General features: G+C 45.2%; 1 protein-coding gene across 1 annotated transcript in view; it reads left to right on the forward strand.

Moving 5' to 3' along the window:
* Positions 1–19,054, forward strand: part of LOC143942253 (vomeronasal type-2 receptor 26-like) — a 39,871-nt gene extending 20,817 nt beyond the window's left edge. The window contains exon 2 of the mRNA XM_077463498.1: positions 17,957–19,054. Coding sequence (XP_077319624.1) covers positions 17,957–18,846 — 890 coding nt within the window. The 3' untranslated portion in view covers positions 18,847–19,054. The remainder of the gene's footprint in view (positions 1–17,956) is intronic.
* Positions 19,055–20,044: the final 990 nt, after the last annotated feature.

A 20,044-nucleotide genomic window follows, 5' to 3' on the forward strand; every position in this document is an offset into this window, starting at 1 on the left:
AGCAAGTGAGATGAAAAAAGATGGACGACAAAACAAATTATACAGGAGTGATAACCCTTCCCTATGTTTTCCAAAAAGCTTAAAAATTTTTTTTTTGACTGGAGCTACACTTTAAAAATGTACCGCCTGTATACTGCTGTTCTCAGTATATAGGGCCTGGGGGCCACACGCATTTCCTTTTTTTAATATGGGTACGGGGTTCCCCTTAATATGCGTACAAGACCCAAAGGGGCTGGTAATGGGCAGGGAGAGCTACCCATGCCATTTTTCTCAATGGTTTTCAACCATATTGCAGGAACTAGATATAACATTAAAACCGCAAGCAGCTTTAAATGACGTTATTTCCATTAAATGTCATTTTGTGCAGGGACTGTTCTAAACACGGGAAACACGTGGCACTTCACAGGCATACTACAGACACCCCCCAGGCACCATATTTAAAGGAATATTTCACTTTTTTTTTCCACTTTAATTGTCATTAAAATCAGTGCTCCCGCCAAAACGGACGTTTTTAAAACTTTTTTTTGCATTGACCCATGTCCCCTGGGGCAGGAGCCAGGTCCCCAAACCCTTTTTAGGACAGTATCTTGCATATAACCCGTTAAAATTAGCACTTTTAATTTCGAACGTTCGAGTCCCATAGACTTCAAGGCGGTTCTAACGTTCGTACGAATTTGGGGTCCGTTCGAAAGTTCTGGTGCGAACCGAACCGGGGGGTGTTCGGCTCATCCCTATTCACAACCTAATTGTTCCACAAAGGTCCTTATAAGGACTGGTAAGGTATAGGGTACTACAGTACATAGGGTTGAGTGAGGTACAGTCTGCTCTTCCTTAAGGACTGGCATAGGTCCACAATACATAGGGTTGAGGTGCACTACTGCTGACTGCTGCCCTTCTGCTGCAGTAGTCTTTATCAGTATAGGGACTGAGGTACAGTCTGCTAATCATTCACAACCTACTTGTTCCACAAAGGTCCTTATAAGGACTGGTAAGGTATAGGGTACTACAGTACATAGGGTTGAGTGAGGTACAGTCTGCTATTCCTTAAGGACTGGTATAGGTCCACAATACATAGGGTTGAGGTGCACTACTGCTGACTGCTGCCCTATACTGCAGCAGTCCTTTATCAGTATAGGGACTGAGAGTTTTGTCACAGGGTCATTTAAAAAATGACAGGCAGAGGAAGAGGCAGGTCCTTCCGCAGGGGTGGTAGGAGTAGGGCAGGAGCAACAGGCTTGAGCCAAAGTGGGAAGTTGCAGAAGGTTGGTTGAGTGGCTCACTCAGCCTTACTCTTCTGCACCCTCCTCATCCTCTCGATCTGCACTCTCTTCTTCACTCTCTGCTATGTGCACCCCCAAAGACACTACCACCAACAACACAACCACCACCACCACATACCTTCCGCTTGAGTCACAGGAATTATTTTCCGAACCATATCAAGACATTTCTGATGCGCAGCCACTCTTGGTATTGGATCAGGAAGAGGAGGTAGCAACAACCGGCACTCAGCAGTCTGACGACAGTACCCAGATCAGCCCAAGGAGGAGGTTGGTCCCCGCTGTTGCCGCCTACTCCGAGATCTCTACTTATAGCGGTGGGGAAGGTGACGTCAATGATGACGTGTCTAGTGATGTCACGTGGGTGCCCACAAGAGAGGAAGAGGAGGAGATTTCAGAGGGAGATATGGACCAGCAGATAGGGAGGAGAAGCAGGAATAACTTACATTGCACAGGAGGGACAAAGCAGACTGCTAATGTATCATCGTCCATGTACGGTCACATCTGTCGCTCCCAGGACGCCGGCACATGGCTTCCGCAGTGTGGGCTTTTTTTAACGTGTCCGCTGCTGACAATAGAGTTGCCATCTGCAATCTTTGCAGTCAACGCATTAGTCGCGGTAAGCCCAACACTCACCTAGGGACGACTGCCTTAAGAAGGCATATGAGCAGCCATCACCGAGCCCAGTGGGAGCAATGGAACACACAAAGCCACACTCCAGGCTCTCACCGTCCAGCCTCGTCTTCTACTTTTCCTTCTCCTCTCTCCTCACAATTGTCCTCCACTCCACCCTTCTCCTCTCTCCTCACAATTGTCCTCCACTCCACCTTCCATCACGCCAAGCTCACGTTTTTCTGCAAAAAGGCAGGCTTCCGTGGGCCTAATGTTCGAGGGAAAAAAATGATGATGCCGGATAACCCTCTTGCCCAACGGTTGACGGCTGGCTTGTCAGAACTTATAGCCCGCCAACTACTGCCATATAAACTGGTGGACTCGGAGGCCTTTGAAAATTTGTGGCCATTGGAACACCACAATGGAAGGTCCCAGGAAGGAAGTATTTCTCAGAGAAGGGCATCCCAGAGCTATATGGCCATGTTCAGCGGCAAGTGAATGTATCTCTGGCACACAGTGTCGGTGCCAAGATACATCTGACCACAGACACGGGGTCTAGCAAACACGGGCAGGGAAGGTATATCACTTTACTGCCCACTGGGTGAACCTTCTGACGGCCGTCAAGCATGTAACCCGTGGCACCCGTGTAGATTTGGTTTTACCGCCATGGATTGCATGCAGGCCTGGCTTTTCTTCTCCTCCTCCTTCTACTCCATCCTCCTCCCTCTCCTCCTCGGCTGACTCCTCCTTTTCCGCTGCTAGCGTCTTTTCCGCTGCGCCGCCCAAGCTCCCCAGAACCTATTCGACATGCCAGGTGAGACGTTGCCATGCGTGCTGTGTCTGTTGTGCCTGGAAGCCAAGAGCTACACTGGCCCGGCACTCCTTTCAGCTTTGCGTTCACAGGCAGATCAGTGGCTAACACCGCTCAATTTGACAGTTGTTAAAGTGGTGTGTGACAACGGTGCCAATCTGCTTAGCGCATTGAAACAGGGCAAAATCACGCATGTGCCATGCATGGCACACGTCTTAAACTTGGTTGTGCAGCGATTCGTTGTCAAATACCCTGGGGTCCAGGACATCTTGCGGCAGGCAAGGAATCTCGGCCCATTTCTGAAGATCTTACACGGTCATGGCTCGCCTTGCTGACATTCAGCGGTGACACAATCTGCCGGTCAGACGTCTTATTTGCGATTGCCCGACGCGATGGAACTCAACCTTCTATATGCTTGATAGGCTGCTCCAGCAGAAACGTGCAGTTAACGTCTACCTGTATAAACTCTGCGGCAGAACAGGTTCTGGGGAGCTGGGTTTTTATTCACCACGCCAGTGGCTTCTCATGTGCGACGCATGCAGACTTCTGCGGCCATTTGAGGAGATCACCAAACTGGTCAGTCGCAGCCATGGCACCATCAGTGACATGGTACCTTATGCCTTCTTTATGGAGCGTGCATTGCGTTGTGTCATTGATCAAGCTGTGGAGGAGCAGGAGAGGGAAGATGTGGAAGTCGCAATGCTGGATGAATTCCCAGGGGGGCTACTCTATCTGAGACAAGTCAACAACAGGATGAGGAGGAGCAAGAAGAGCATGCTTTAAACCTTTCTGGGATCCCTGTTGTTGTGCGTGGATGGGGAGAGGAGAATGAAGAGGACAACATTATCCTGGATGATGAGCAGGAGCCAGGCCACCACACCGCTTCCAGTTTAGTGCAAATGGGGGCCTTCATGCTCCAGTGTTTTAATAGGGACCCCCATATAAAAAGCATAAGGGTCAAGGACCAGTACTGGGTGGCAACGTACTTAGACCCCGGTACAAACACAAAATGGCGGAAATGTTACCGCCGTCACAGAGGGCTGTCAGAATGGAGCACTTCCAGGCCTTGCTTCGAGAAATGCTGCATTCTGCTTTTGCGTGCGCTGGCAGAGGAGCAATTCCCACTCCCAGAGAAGGAGTTGCGGGTACCAATCCAACAGCGCCTGCAAGAAGAGGCCAGTTTGAAGATGTGTTGGTGACTTCGGATATGAGGTCATTCTTTCAGCCGACCCATCGACAGGTGTCATCCGGATCCAGCATCAGGGAATGCCTAGACCGTCAGGTGTCCGACTACATCGGGTTAACGGTCGATGTGGATGCTCTGAGGAGTGATGAACCCCTGGACTACTGGGTGGGCAGGCTTGACCTCTGGCCAGAGCTTGCTCAATTTGCAATCGAACTGTTGGCTTGCCCCTCGTCCAGTGTCCTGTACGAAAGGACGTTCAGCGCAGCAGGGGGGGTCATGACCGATAAGCGCACTCGCCTAGCTCACGACAGTGTTAACTACCTCACATTTCTAAAAATGAATGAGGCATGGATCTCGGAGGAATTCAACACATGTGGCCAGTAGACCATGTATATGTCTATAAACAATTTTTTTAATCGAGCACACAGACCTTCTTTCTTTATTTGGCTCACTTCCTTGTCCAAAAAAAGCACACCGTACTTGCCCGTACCCTCCTGTTTGAAGAGGTTGAGCGGTGTCATATTTCTACTGGGGCTGCTTATTATGAGGGGCTCCCACCATCCCTGTGCTGTGCTGACTTCCTCCTGGGGCTGTACCTCTGCTGACTTCCTCCTGGGGCTGCTTATTATGAGGGGCTCCCACCATCCCTGTGCTATGCTGACATCTTCCTGGGGCTGCATATTATGAGGGGCTCCCACCATCCCTGTGCTATGCTGACATCCTCCTGGGGCTGCTTATTATGAGGGGCTCCCACCATCTCTGTGCTGTGCTGACTTCCTCCTGGGGCTGTACCTCTGCTGTGCATATTATGAGGGGCTCCCACCATCCCTGTGCTATGCTCATTATGAGGGGCTCCCACCATCCCTGTGCTATGCTGACTTCCTCCTGGGGCTGCTTATGGTGCAGGTGTCAGTGCTGTATATCACTGTGCTGGTGTCAGTGCTGTATATCACGGTGCTGGTGTCAGTGCTTTAAGTCACGCTGCTGATGTCAGTGCTCTCTATCATGGTGCTGGTGTCAGATCACTCTATCACGGTGCAGGTGTCATTGCTGTATGTCACGCTGCTGATGTCAGTGCTCTCTATCACGGTGCTGCTGTCAGTGCTGTATATCACGATGCTGGTGTTAGTGCTTTATGTCACGCTGCTGATGTCAGTGCTCTCTATCACGGTGCTGGTGTCAGATGACTCTATCACGGTGCAGGTGTCATTGCTGTATGTCACGCTGCTGGTGATCATCTCCTGCACCCTCTTCTTTGCCTACCCTGACCTTCCCTTTCCTCCATTGCCTTCATGCGCTCCACAGTCCTGAATTTTCACAACAATTTCACATATAAAAAAAGAATGCTTGTAGTTGTCGATCCCAGATTCACCTCATACATGTGTTATGTCATTGGGCATGTGGTGGGACTATGTTTGCACAGCTAGTAATTATTTTGTGGCTGCAAATTTGACCTGTAGGTTTGCAAAGTTCGCCTCCCATTGAAGTCAATGGGGCCCAGTGGGAGCAACACAACCCACAAAGCCAAACTCCAGGCTCTCACCGTCCAGCCTCGTCTTCTACTTCTCCTTCTCCTCTCTCCTCACAATTGTCCTCCACTCCACCTTCCATCACGTCAAGCTCACGTTTTTCTGCAAAAAGGCAGGCTTCTGTGGGCCTAATGTTCGAGGGAAAAAAATGATGATGCCGGATAACCCTCTTGCCCAACGGTTGACGGCTGGCTTGTCAGAACTCATAGCCCGCCAACTACTGCCATATAAACTGGTGGACTCGGAGGCCTTTGAAAATTTGTGGCCATTGGAACACCACAATGGAAGGTCCCAGGAAGGAAGTATTTCTCAGAGAAGGGCATCCCAGAGCTATATGGCCATGTTCAGCGGCAAGTGAATGTATCTCTGGCACACAGTGTCGGTGCCAAGATACATCTGACCACAGACACGGGGTCTAGCAAACACGGGCAGGGAAGGTATATCACTTTACTGCCCACTGGGTGAACCTTCTGACGGCCGTCAAGCATGTAACCCGTGGCACCCGTGTAGATTTGGTTTTACCGCCACGGATTGCATGCAGGCCTGGCTCTTCTTCTCCTCCTCCTTCTACTCCATCCTCCTCCCTCTCCTCCTCGGCTGACTCCTCCTTTTCCGCTGCTAGCGTCTTTTCCGCTGCGCCGCCCAAGCTCCCCAGAACTTATTCGACATGCCAGGTGAGACGTTGCCATGCGTGCTGTGTCTGTTGTGCCTGGAAGCCAAGAGCTACACTGGCCCGGCACTCCTTTCAGCTTTGCGTTCACAGGCAGATCAGTGGCTAACACCGCTCAATTTGACAGTTGTTAAAGTGGTGTGTGACAACGGTGCCAATCTGCTTAGCGCATTGAAACAGGGCAAAATCACGCATGTGCCATGCATGGCACACGTCTTAAACTTGGTCGTGCAGCGATTCGTTGTCAAATACCCTGGGGTCCAGGACATCTTGCGGCAGGCAAGGAAAATCTCGGCCCATTTCAGAAGATCTTACACGGTCATGGCTCGCCTTGCTGACATTCAGCGGCGACACAATCTGCCGGTCAGACGTCTTATTTGCGATTGCCCGACGCGATGGAACTCAACCTTCTATATGCTTGATAGGCTGCTCCAGCAGAAACGTGCAGTTAACGTCTACCTGTATAAACTCTGCGGCAGAACAGGTTCTGGGGAGCTGGGTTTTTATTCACCATGCCAGTGGCTTCTCATGTGTGACGCATGCAGACTTCTGCGGCCATTTGAGGAGATCACCAAACTGGCCAGTCGCAGCCATGGCACCATCAGTGACATGGTACCTTATGCCTTCTTTATGGAGCGTGCATTGCGTTGTGTCATTGATCAAGCTGTGGAGGAGCAGGAGCGGGAAGATGAGGAAGTCGCAATGCTGGATGAATTTCCAGGGGGGCTACTCTATCTGAGACAAGTCAACAACAGGAGTCTGAAGAGGAGTCAGAGGAGGATAGTGCCGGGGCGGATGAGGAGGAGCAAGAAGAGCATGCTTTAAACCTTTCTGGGATCCCTGTTGTTGTGCGTGGATGGGGAGAGGAGAATGAAGAGGACGACATTATCCTGGATGATGAGCAGGAGCCAGGCCACCACACCGCTTCCAGTTTAGTGCAAATGGGGGCCTTCATGCTCCAGTGTTTTAATAGGGACCCCCGTATAAAAAGCATAAGGGTCAAGGACCAGTACTGGGTGGCAATGTACTTAGACCCCCGGTGCAAACACAAAATGGCGGAAATGTTACCGCCGTCACAGAGGGCTGTCAGAATGGAGCACTTCCAGGCTTTGCTTCGAGAAATGCTGCATTCTGCTTTTGCGTGCGCTGGCAGAGGAGCAATTCCCACTCCCAGAGAAGGAGTTGCGGGTACCAATCCAACAGCGCCTGCAAGAAGAGGCCAGTTTGAAGATGTGTTGGTGACTTCGGATATGAGGTCATTCTTTCAGCCGACCCATCGACAGGTGTCATCCGGATCCAGCATCAGGGAAGGCCTAGACCGTCAGGTGTCCGACTACATTGGGTTAACGGCCGATGTGGATGCTCTGAGGAGTGATGAACCCCTGGACTACTGGGTGGGCAGGCTTGACCTCTGGCCAGAGCTTGCTCAATTTGCAATCGAACTGTTGGCTTGCCCCTCGTCCAGTGTCCTGTCCGAAAGGACGTTCAGCGCAGCAGGGGGGATCGTGACCGATAAGCGCACTCGCCTAGCTCACGACAGTGTTAACTACCTCACATTTCTAAAAATGAATGAGGCATGGATCTCGGAGGAATTCAACACATGTGGCCAGTAGACCATGTATATGTCTATAAACAATTTTCTTAATCAAGCACACAGACCTTCTTTCTTCATTTGGCTCACTTCCTTGTCCAAAAAAAGCACACCGTACTTGCCCGTACCCTCCTGTTTGAAGAGGTTGAGCGGTGTCATATTTCTACTGGGGCTGCTTATTATGAGGGGCTCCCACCATCCCTGTGCTATGCTCATTATGAGGGGCTCCCACCATCCCTGTGCTGTGCTGACTTCCTCCTGGGGCTGCTTATTATGAGGGGCTCCCACCATCCCTGTGCTATGCTGACATCCTCCTGGGGCTGCTTATTGTGAGGGGCTCCCACCATCCCTGTGCTGTGCTGACTTCCTCCTGGGGCTGCTTATTATGAGGGGCTCCCACCATCCCTGTGCTATGCTGACATCCTCCTGGGGCTGCTTTAATATGAGGGGCTCCCACCATCCCTGTGCTATGCTGACATCCTCCTGGGGCTGCTTATTATGAGGGGCTCCCACCATCTCTGTGCTGTGCTGACTTCCTCCTGGGGCTGTACCTCTGCTGTGCATATTATGAGGGGCTCCCACCATCCCTGTGCTATGCTCATTATGAGGGGCTCCCACCATCCCTGTGCTATGCTGACTTCCTCCTGGGGCTGCTTACGGTGCAGGTGTCAGTGCTGTATATCACGGTGCTGGTGTCAGTGCTGTATATCACGGTGCTGGTGTGAGTGTTTTATGTCACGCTGCTGATGTCAGTGCTCTCTATCACGGTGCTGGTGTCAGTGCTGTATATCACGGTGCTGGTGTCAGTGCTTTAAGTCACGCTGCTGATGTCAGTGCTCTCTATCATGGTGCTGGTGTCAGATCACTCTATCACGGTGCAGGTGTCATTGCTGTATGTCACGCTGCTGATGTCAGTGCTCTCTATCACGGTGCTGCTGTCAGTGCTGTATATCACGATGCTGGTGTTAGTGCTTTATGTCACGCTGCTGATGTCAGTGCTCTCTATCACGGTGCTGGTGTCAGATGACTCTATCACGGTGCAGGTGTCATTGCTGTATGTCACGCTGCTGGTGATCATCTCCTGCACCCTCTTCTTTGCCTACCCTGACCTTCCCTTTCCTCCATTGCCTTCATGCGCTCCACAGTCCTGAATTTTCACAACAATTTCACATATAAAAAAAGAATGCTTGTATTTGTCGATCCCAGATTCACCTCATACATGTGTTATGTCATTGGGCATGTGGTGGGACTATGTTTGCACAGCTAGTAATTATTTTGTGGCTGCAAATTTGACCTGTAGGTTTGCAAAGTTCGCCTCCCATTGAAGTCAATGGGGCCCGCTGCGAACGTTCTGGTTCGCGACCTATCGGCCACGTTCGCGGTCCGCGTTCGCGAAACGTCCCGTCGGAAGTTCGTCCATCACTAGTACACAATAACTTTCACTTGCTATTGTGTCTCTAACACAAAAAGTGTAGGGAAATATTTCCAATTAGACAGAGACAGCAACAAAAAAAAAAAAAAAAAGAAAAAGAAAATAGGAGCTATGAAGTAACATTGGCCATAGGAGGTTTCTGTATTCTAAAGGCATAAGGTTTTTTTTTTACTCTGCATTAGGGTTAAAATCTTCCAACATCAGTTCCTCCCAACCCCCCTAAACCCCCCTTCCTGCCCAGACCGATTTTCAGATTTCAGCACTGCCACACTTTGAATGCCACTGTGTACTCTTGTAATAGCTGTGATTGGCCACAGCTATCACATGGTACGGGTCATCTGTGATTGGTCCCTGTACCACGTGATTACTGTGATAAATCACAGAGATCACATTAGTGAACAATGAATAGCTATGAATGTATACCATTGTGTACTTTTGATTGGTCACAGTGATTATGGTGCCAGGTCTGCCCCAGTACAATGGTGGGTCTTCCACTGTGTGGACATAGCGAGTGACAGATTACGTGCTGCATATCCCCTATGGCACGCACAAAGTGTGTGAGTGGAGGACATGATCATGTTCCTGGGATAATAGTGATAGGGTGATTAAACACTTACCTCTCTCAATCCAGCTCTGTGCTTATTTTACACATGGCCCTGGTTGGTACTGCAGCATACCCACACAAAGACCCCTATAGCACACAACTTGCTATGGAGGCACTCAAAGAAGAGGAGGCGCAGACAGCACCAGTGAGAAACCCTAGAAGAGAAGGAAAGAGGCAGCTTTGTGCAATACCATTGTACAGAGCAGGAAAGTAAAATATGTTTATTATTTTAAGGAAAAAAGTGAGCCTTTATAATATCTTTATTACATCAATATATTGCTTCTTTTTTTTTTTACCTAGACTCCCCGCTCTATGTGTAGTAATCCATGTTTACCTGGTTACAGGAAGTGCCTACAGTATGGTAGACTACCCTGCTGCTTTGACTGTATACCATGCAATGATGGGGAAATAACAAATGGTACAGGTATTATATATTCAATATTTAAGTGATTGTACAAACATGCATTTTTTTTCTACACTATGATTGCTTATTATAGTGATGATCATTGTTATATGCAATCATTTTCATGAATGGCATCCATTCATCCATAGCCATTCATTGTGCACTATTGTGATAGCCACAGCTATCACATGGTAAAGGTCCGCTGTGATTAGCCCCTGTCCCATGTGATCACAGTGACCAGTCCCAGAGATCACAATAATACACAATGAATGGCTATGAATGAAAGCTCAGTATATATTAGGGAATTGCGCCTCCTGTTTTATAATTCCCCCCCCCCCCCCAAACTATAATAATATTTTAACTCAATATGTACCTAAACACAATGGCGATCACTATGCCTCCTTAGTACATTGTGAACCCCCAACGTAACCCCCAAATATACAAAAAACACTGTTTATATCATCAAATATATGTGCAAATTAGTGTCTAAATAAATCATAGTCCTTCATATGCAATGGTTATTTCAATATCTCCAACTGTGTCATCTCAATCCCCGTTCATCTTCTAATGGGTAATCCACATGTGTCACCAAAGGGAAAACCAAAATCGTGCCACCACCACCTTGTAGAATGGCCACTCACCAGACTTCACCAAACAGTAAGCCTTCGGTTCATTCAACGGATAACCAATCCTCAATGTACTTCTCCCGTTAGCAATTCCTCAATATCCGTATGTTCATACAAAATTAAATAGAACCAATATAGTGTAAAACCGTTTCACCTTTAATTAGGAAATCATTTAAAACATATTGCACACACATTTCAGTGTGTCTATTAGCCGACACCAAGCTTATCCAGCCATAAGAAAACAGCGTAGGATCGGGCAAGCCAACGATGTTTCGCAGGTGGTACTCTCCTCCCTCCACTTGACTGACCTGTTCCTGGCTCTTTCTCAAGGACAGTATGTCTCCCACAGCTTCTACGCTTTCCGCAATTTAGCATCATCAGAAAGCTGTGGGAACGAACCCCTACCAACCCCTCATTTTATAATGCCCCCAATTACCTGTTAAGGAGTCACCGGATGTGGCATCGCCGCCATCTTAATTCCAGAAGTGTATACTACACCTTTACCCTTTCATTAAAATACCCCTCTTAAACCTCTACTTTTTAATTTTCTCTTATTAATTGGGCCAATTCTTTCCTTAATATTATATACCCTCCACATATTTTTCTGGGTTTCATCATATAGAACATATATCCCCATCAGAACGGAAGGTGGATGCCGCCATCTTATTGTAGGGCAACTTTGCCCTTACTTATCTTATCCCCACCTTTCCCTCCTCTTTGTAGTCCCCAATTAGCAATCCGTTAGTTATCAAGCCCCGGGCAGCACGTTTAAAATTATAAGCCACTCCATATATACCTCCTGCCGAGTTATCAACGCTCACCGTCATTCCCGGGAACACCGGGAATGACATACTGCCGCCCCTTCCTTTTTTTCCCCGGAAGTTGGTCACCGGATGTTTACCCCGGAAGTCGGTAACTGGATGATTACTGCCACCATCTTAAGTGTTAGTATATCGCTCGCCCATGCCGGGGGTGGCGCTATCTCACGCTGCAAATAAAGCTAAGCCTCTGGAACTGCCAGCCTCCCCATTCAACAATTACGGGCCTTACTCATCCACCAGTGTTTAGTAATGGCATAGTTGTATTTATATATAAAAATAATAAACTATCTAACATCGTGCTAATAACCCCCCCAAAATACCAACCCTATAGTCGGGGAGTATTACTTATTCTTGCTGTCTTATTGGGGTCTCCTGTTTTAAATTTTTTCGATTTAAAGGGCTCTCCTATTAACTCCGGGAATATATTATCCCATTCCCATCTATTTAATATATTGCAATCTGTTTTCCTATTGTTGGATAGGCTTTTACAAATTTGTAAAAAATATATGAAAAATATTATAAAAAAATTATATAGAAATGTAAAAAATATATAGAAATATATAAAAAATATATAGAAAAATCATAAAAAAAAAATAATTTAAAAATCTTCAATAAAACAATTCAAATCAATTTCTATATTTAATCCTAAAGGCTTTAAGGTGCTTAATTTATGTATCCAAAACGTTTCATTTTTTGATACCTCACGCCTCATATTACAGTTCCTCCAATCTTTTTCTATTCTATCTATTGCATAAAATTTTAAATAACACGGGTCTCGGTTGTGTACTTCTCTGAAGTGCCTAGATACGCTGTGGTGTTTATAGCCTTTTTTGATGTTTCTTATGTGTTCACCTATGCGTATGGACAGTTTCCTAGTGGTTCTGCCCACGTACTAGAGGCCACAACTGCACTCCATCACGTACGTGACATACCTACTATTGCATGTGATTAATTTATTTACCCTAAATTTTTGTTTATTGGCATGGGATTGAAACTCAACAATTTTCCGTTCCTTATTGTTTGTTATTCTACACGGTTTGCATTTCTTGCATCGAAAGAATCCTTTTAGTTCAAAGAACGTTGTCATTTTATTGGGGGGATCAGGGACGTTTTTAACAATATGATCTCTTAACCTTTTCATTCTCCTATAGATAAATATATTTTTTTTGGGGAGCATTTTACCTAATTGGGGATCACTGCAGATAATCGGCCAATACTTCTTAACGGCCTCTTCCATGCTTCTATATTGTAGCCCCCTTTTCACTCTCCATCCTTTTTTCATTTTTACCTTTCAATAAACGTTCCCTTCTAATGTTGCTTATTTTTTTCCTTAATAGTTCAAGTTCTTTTTGGTTGTATCCCTTACTTACAAACCTGTCTATTAATATCTCTGTTTGTGTGTAATAATCATATAATAAGTTGCAGTTCCGTCTAATTCTAATGAACTGTCCCTTTGGGATTGCCCTTTTCCAGTGTGGGTGGTGGCAGCTGCTATAGGGGATGTATCCATTTCTGTCTGTCTCCTTGAAATGCGTTCTGGTGTAGAGCTGGTTTCCATGTTTGAATATCTCCAAATCTAGGAAACTTACGTTCATTGAATTCACACTCACTGTGAATTTAATGTCATACTTGTTGTTTCTAATATGTCATACAAATTCATCTAATTCATCCTGGTTTCCTGCACAAATTATTAAGATATCATCGATAAATCTTTTATACTCTCTCAGCTGTGGCCATTCTCTCCCAAATACTTCCTCTGCTTCCCACTTATTCAAGAAGATATTGGCTACGCTGGGAGCGTATTTATTCCCCATACCTACACCTTTATTCTGTTCGTAATACTTGTGGTTGAACCAGAAATAGTTGTTCCCCATAGCAATCCTCAGTGCCTCCAATATAAATCGTCTCTGTTTTAATTTCAAATTTGACTGGTGTTTCATTGCCCAAGCTATCGCTGAAAGGGCATCCGTTTGCTTAATATTTGTATACAGTGATTCCACATCTACTGTTACTAGTAGTGTGGAGTCACTGACCCCAATCCCTTCTAGCAGTCTTATGGTATCCTTACTGACTTTTAAGAATGCTTCACCCTTGCTAGCCAATGGTTGCAAGAAAGAGTCTAAGTATTCCCCCAATCTGGAGTACACCGACCCTATCCCACTTATTATGGGTCTTCCTGGTGGCTTGGTTTTATTCTTGTGTACTTTCGGGACCTGGTATATAACCGGTACTCTTGGGGCCTCTGGCAACAAATATCTTGCTTCTTTCTTAGTCAAAATTCTATCTGCTATACCTCCATTCAAGAAATTCCTTAGTTTAGTTTTTGGTTCCTTCACCGGATTCTTCCTTAGTGGTCTGTAGGTGGTTGTGTCACCTACTAACCTCTCTAATTCCTCATTATAATCTTTTTTTGTTAAAATTACCAACCCCCCCCCTCCCCCCTTTGTCTGCTGCCCTGATAACAATATTCTTGCGTTTTTCAAATTTTCTTAATCCCTGCCATATTCTGTCCTTCCTATTGGTTTTTACTGGTTTAATTTTCTGTATTTCTTTTTCAACCATTTTTTTGAACACTTCAATGTACTGATTAGAATTTAACTTCGGATTAAATGTAGACTTATTCCTTAATTGGCTGTGGGTGAATATTGTGTTGTTTATTTGGACATCCTCATTGCCCTTATTTGAAATAAAATTCTTTAAATTCAATTTCCTAACAAATTTCTGCAGGTCAGTGTAAGCCTCAAACTGATTGAAAACTCTATCTGGTGCATACTTAATTCCTTTATCCAAGACTAATAATTCCTCCTGTGTGAACACAATGTCCGTCAGGTTAAAGATACCTTGCCTTAATTCTCTCTTTTTCTTTTTACCCCCTCTGCAGCCTCTTCTTCTACTCAGTTTTTTATTCTGCCATTTTCTTGGGTGGGTCTCATCATTCCCATTTCCCCTGGCTGTTCGTTCCCTAAATACTCCTGTGGGTGTTTGTTCCCTACATACTCCTGTGGGTAACGGTTCCATCCCCCTCTGCTCATTTGGAAAACAGGCATCAGAGGTCTGTATGGTTCCCTCCAATCCCTCCATTCCCCCTGCCAATGGGATGTACCATAGGGAGGATTGAAATACCCTCTCCCCCTACCTCTATATCCCCCCCTGCATGGTCGAGTATATTGTCCTGTGGGGTATTGTTGGGGTCCATTATGCAGATTTCTCGTGGTTTCAACATATTGGCCATTTTCTTTATTCACAATTTGTGTAGAGGGATGTGCCTTCCTTCTTATGTTACTACTAGTATCAGGGGTTCTTACTCTTTCTTTTTGTTCTCTTCCTACATTCACCCTTTCTTCCCCCTCTTCATTGAGGGATGTATTAGTGGAACTTGGGGCCTGTTCATCCTCTTGCCATTTATACACTTTTCCTGCATGGTAATCTTTTTTGTCCCTTTGGTATTTTTTTATCTTCTTGTTCTTAACCTCATTGTCAGTTTTGGCCAAGAATTCCTGCGATTTGCCTGCCTTAGTCTTACACTCATTAGATTCTATGTATGGCAACATGCCCTCTCTTATTTTATTAATGTTGTCCTCAATTTTTGCTAACTTATACCTCGTCTCTCTACAATTAAATCCAATAACCTTCCCTCACATCCATTGAAGAAACTGAACCATTCCTTGGATAACTCTTCATCAGTAAATCCATCATTTGGACCAAGATCCCACCGAAGCCTCCTCGGTGTGATCTTGGCTCCCCTATACTGTTCCAATGTGGTTATATCCCACCATACCTTAATTTGTCTATCCATTGCATTTTTTAATTGTTTGAACCCTTGTTCCAAATTAACCTTAGTGATATTATCACAATTATCAAATAATGCTCTATTTTATGAATGAAAGCTATTGTATTCAACTGACATGTGATCTCTGTGATTGGTCACTGGTACAATGGTTTGTCCTTTGCTGTGTCTGGTGGATACAGCACATCACAGGTTATGCTACTGCAAATCTCTGAGGGTGCACATGATTGGTAAGAGTCACAAGGCTTCATATGATGTCCACCCAAGATAAGGAAGCTTGTCCCCACCCCCTTTCCTGACCGGCCGGGTAGCGTGCTCGGATAAGGGTCTGATATGGGCCTGGGGGGGACCCCCACGCCATTTTTTCGGTGTAGGGCTTCCCCTTTAACTTCATACCAGGTGACGGGGCCAGCGACGCCTCCTTCGCTGGTCCTGGCTACCTGGAGCCGCGCTCAAAATGAACGGACTTTCCTCCGTGTGTGTGGGCGAGTCCGTTCATTTCAAAAGTACGGCGGATAGTCTGGCGGACTAAGTCCGCCGGACCTAGTCCGTCGCAAAAGTACTGTGTGTGGGCAGGTAGCTCATTCGGAAAGTCCGGCAGACAGTCCGGAGGTTTGTCTGCCAGACTAAGTCTGCCGGATAGTTTGATACGTGTGTACGCGGCATTACACTGAACTTCTGCTATGATCTCTAACATCCAGTGAAAAGTCAGGAAAGTAACCACATGACTTCAGCATGCCCAATTATGCTGAGGTGGGGAACATCCAATCCTGGCAGAGCAGCAGAAGAAAGGAGTGGGAGGGAATTAAAAAATAATAAATGTCTTAGGCTAGTGCATGAGATATGTAAATCACCTGTCAGTCACAGCAAGGGGGAGGATTTGACAAAGTTTTTCTCTCTTTGTCCCAATTTATCTCACTGAACATTAAGGATGAGCCGAACACCCCCTGGTTCAATTCCCACCAGAACCTGCGAACAGGCCTAAACTTCGTGTGAACTTTAGAATCCTATTAAAGTCTATGGGGCTTGAATGTTCAAAATCTAAAGTGCTAATTTTAAAGGCTAATATGCAAGTTCTTGTCCTAAAACGTGTTTGGGGACCTGCGTCCTGCGACAGGGGACATGTATCAATGCAAAAAAAAGTTTTAAAAACAAACGTTTTTTCGGGAGCAGTGATTTTAATAATGCTTAAAGAGAAACAATAAAAGTGTAATATTCCTTTAAATTTCGTAGCTGGGGGATGTCTATAGTATGCCTGTAAAGTGGTGCATGTTTCCTGTGATGTCTTTGCACGAAGTGTCATTTTTGCAGAAAAAAAAGTCATTTAAAATCACTCTCGGCTATAATGAATTGTTGGCTCCCCATAATACAGAGAACAGTCTTTGAAAGCCATTGATAAAAAAAAAAAGCATGGGGTTCCCCCAAATTCAATTAACAGGCCCTTCAGGTCTGGTATGGATATTAAGGGGAACCCCGCGTCAAATAAAAAAATGGAGTTCCCCCTAAAAATCCATACCAGACCCTTTATCTGAGCACGCAACCTGGCAGGCCACAGGAAAAGAGAGGGGACGAGAGAGCTCCCCCCCTCCTGAACCGTACCAGGCCACATGCCCTCAACATTGGGAGAATGCTTTGGGGGTCTGTGACCTTGTCCCCATGTTGATGAGGACAAGGGCATCAACCCCACAACCCTAGCCGGTGGTTGTGGGGGTCTGCGGGCGGGGGGCTTATCAGAATCTGGAAGCCCCCTTTAACAAGGGGACCCCCAGATCCCGGGCGCCTCCCGTTTGAAATGGTAAGGGGGTACAAATGTACCCCTACCATTTCACAAATAAAGTGTAAAAGAATGTTAAAAAAGACACACACACACCGTTGAAAAAGTCCTTTATTAAAAAAAAAATAAAAAAAAAATAAAAAAAGATTCCAGCGGTGGTAATCCACTCTTGCTATCCAGTGACGGATGATCATCTCTCCGGGGTCCAGCGATGACTGATCCCTCCAGCGCAGCGCAGTCCATCCATACTCTGTCTCCACTGGCGGAAACACTGCGGGGATCCCGGCAGCCTGACATTTCTTATATGAGGCCACCTGTCACCTGCCCCCGGCCCCCTCTGACGAAAGTGGGAAAGCCTGGCTTCCCCAATGACGTGTGGGTGACCCCGCCCCCCTCTGATGTAACGCAGGTTTCCTGAATAATAATAATAATGAGGCCCTTGTCCTCATCAACATGGGGACAAGGTGCTTTGGGGGGTCACAGAGCATCTTCCCAATGTTGAGGGCATGTGGGCTGGTATGGTTCATGAGGGGGGGCGCTCTCTCGTCCCCCCTCTTTTCCTGCGGCCTGCCAGGTTGCGTGCTCAGATAAAGGGTCTGGTATGAACTTTTAGGGGAAAATCTGCGCCATTTATTTTTTGATTTGGCGTGGAGTTCCCCTTAAAATCCATACCAGACCCTTCGGTCTGGTATGGATATTTAGGGGGAACCCCACGTATTTTTTTTTCAAAATTTGGTTCCCCTTAATATCCATATATATATATATAATATTCAATATTCAAATTCAACAAAAAACATGTTAATCAACCCTGATTTTTTCCCTTCCTTTTTTAGCAATAGAAAAATGTGAAAGATGTCCAGATGATCAATGGCCTAATCTCAATCGAAACCAATGTATTAAGCGTCCACTACATTTCCTATCCTATGGAGATCCATTAGGAAAAGCATTGACAGTCTTAGCCTCTATCTTCTCTGCAATTACAGCTTTGGTGATGTGGATCTTTGTAAAATATAGAAAAACCCCTTTAGTGAAAGCCAACAACTGCAACCTCAGCTATGTCCTTCTAATATCTCTTTTCTGGGGGTTCCTCCTTTCGTTCCTTTTTGTGGGACTTCCTGGAGAAGTGACTTGCCTCATAAGACAAACTGCATTTGGATTCATTTTTTCTGTGGCTATTTCAGCTGTTCTCGGAAAATCAATTACAGTAATAGTTGCATTTAATGCTACAAAACCAGGAAGCAGGTTAAGAAAACTTTTGGGATCAAAAATATCTGCTTTCTTGGTTTGTATGTGTTCTTTAGGAGAATTGATAATTTGTGTGTCCTGGCTAATATGTGCACCACCATTTCTCCAATATGATATCAAAACGATGTCAGGACATATTATTGTGCAATGTAATGAAGGTTCTCTTGCTGCATTTCACTTTTCAGTTTCCTATATTGGTATCCTAGCTATATTTACATTTATCATTGCCTTTCTATCTAGGAAACTTCCAGACAGGTATAATGAGGCTCAGTACATTACCTTCAGTATGCTGGTGTTCTGTAGTGTCTGGATATCTTTCTTTCCAACCTATTTATGTACTAAAGGCAAGGCTATGGTGGCCGTTGAGGTGTTTGCTATTTTATCTTCTAATGGAGCAGTACTATGTCTTATATTTTTCCCAAAATGTTGCATTATATTGCTAAATCCTGAACGTAATAGGAAAAAAACATTCCCTTAAAAGTATCTACAATGTGAATTTGAATTTAGTGTACTGTTATGCATGGTGATTAAAAATAACTTTAAGTTTTGTATTCTCTATAAATTTACTTAATTGTATAAAAAAAAACAAATGCACTCTTACATTTCAATTTAAGTTCATATTCAATTTAATTCAAGTTCGATTTACTCAATTTATTTTTTGTTAAATGCATTCAATTTCATTCAAATTCTAGTTCAATTCAAGTACAATTTAAGTCACATTCAAATTCTTTTTTTTTTCCTATCTTTTTGTCTTCTTGATCCAGAACAGTCTTGAAAATTAGACTGCCAAAAAACGACCTGCCTTCCAATAGAAAAGGAAAGACGGAATTTAGAATAGCAAAATATGCTTTCCATTTAAGTTGCATTCTGGAGAAACTGGACAGGATTTACTAAAGAAAAATTCCAAGAGCAGAGATAAATAAGTAACTATGGTATGCCTTTACTGTGGCTCACATAAATTCATGGCCGAAATTGTTGGCACCTCAGACATTTTTCCATAAAATCAAGTATTTGTCACATAAAAGTATTGCAGTAACACATGTTTTGCTATACACATCTTTATTCCCTTTGTGTGTGTTGGCACAAAACAAAAAAGGAGGAAAAAAGGCAAATTGGACATAATGACACACAGAATTCCAAAAATTATTGACACTCTTTCAAAATTGTGGATAAATAAGATTGTTTCAAGCATGTGATGCTCCTTTAAACTCACCTGGGGCAAGTAACAGTTGTGGGCAATATACAAATCACACCTGAAAGCAGATAAAAAGGAGAGAAGTTCACTTAGTCTTTGCATTGTGTGCGCATGGGAAACAGAAAGAGGAGAAAAGAACTGTCTGAGGACTTGAGAACCAAAATTGTGGAAAAATATCAACAATCTCTAGCTTACAAGTCCATCTCCAGAGATCTAGATTTGCCTTTGTCCACTGTGCGGAACGTTATCAAAAAGTTTGCAACCCATGGCACTGTAGCTAATCTCTCTGGGCGTGGATGTAAGAGAAAAATGTATGAAAGGTTGCAACGCAGGATAGTCCACATGGTGAATAAGCAGCCCCAAACAAGTTCCAAAGAAATTCAAGCTGTCCTGCAGGCTCAGGGAGTGCCAGGGTCAGCACAAACTATCCTTCAACATTTAAATGAAATGAAACGCTTTGGCAGGAGACCCAGGAGGACCC

The sequence above is a fragment of the Lithobates pipiens genome, unplaced genomic scaffold, assembly GCF_037356315.1.
Source record: "Lithobates pipiens isolate NorthernLeopardFrog02 unplaced genomic scaffold, aLitPip1_a1.2 Scaffold_30, whole genome shotgun sequence".
In the NCBI taxonomy this organism is placed as follows: Eukaryota; Metazoa; Chordata; class Amphibia; order Anura; family Ranidae; genus Lithobates; species Lithobates pipiens.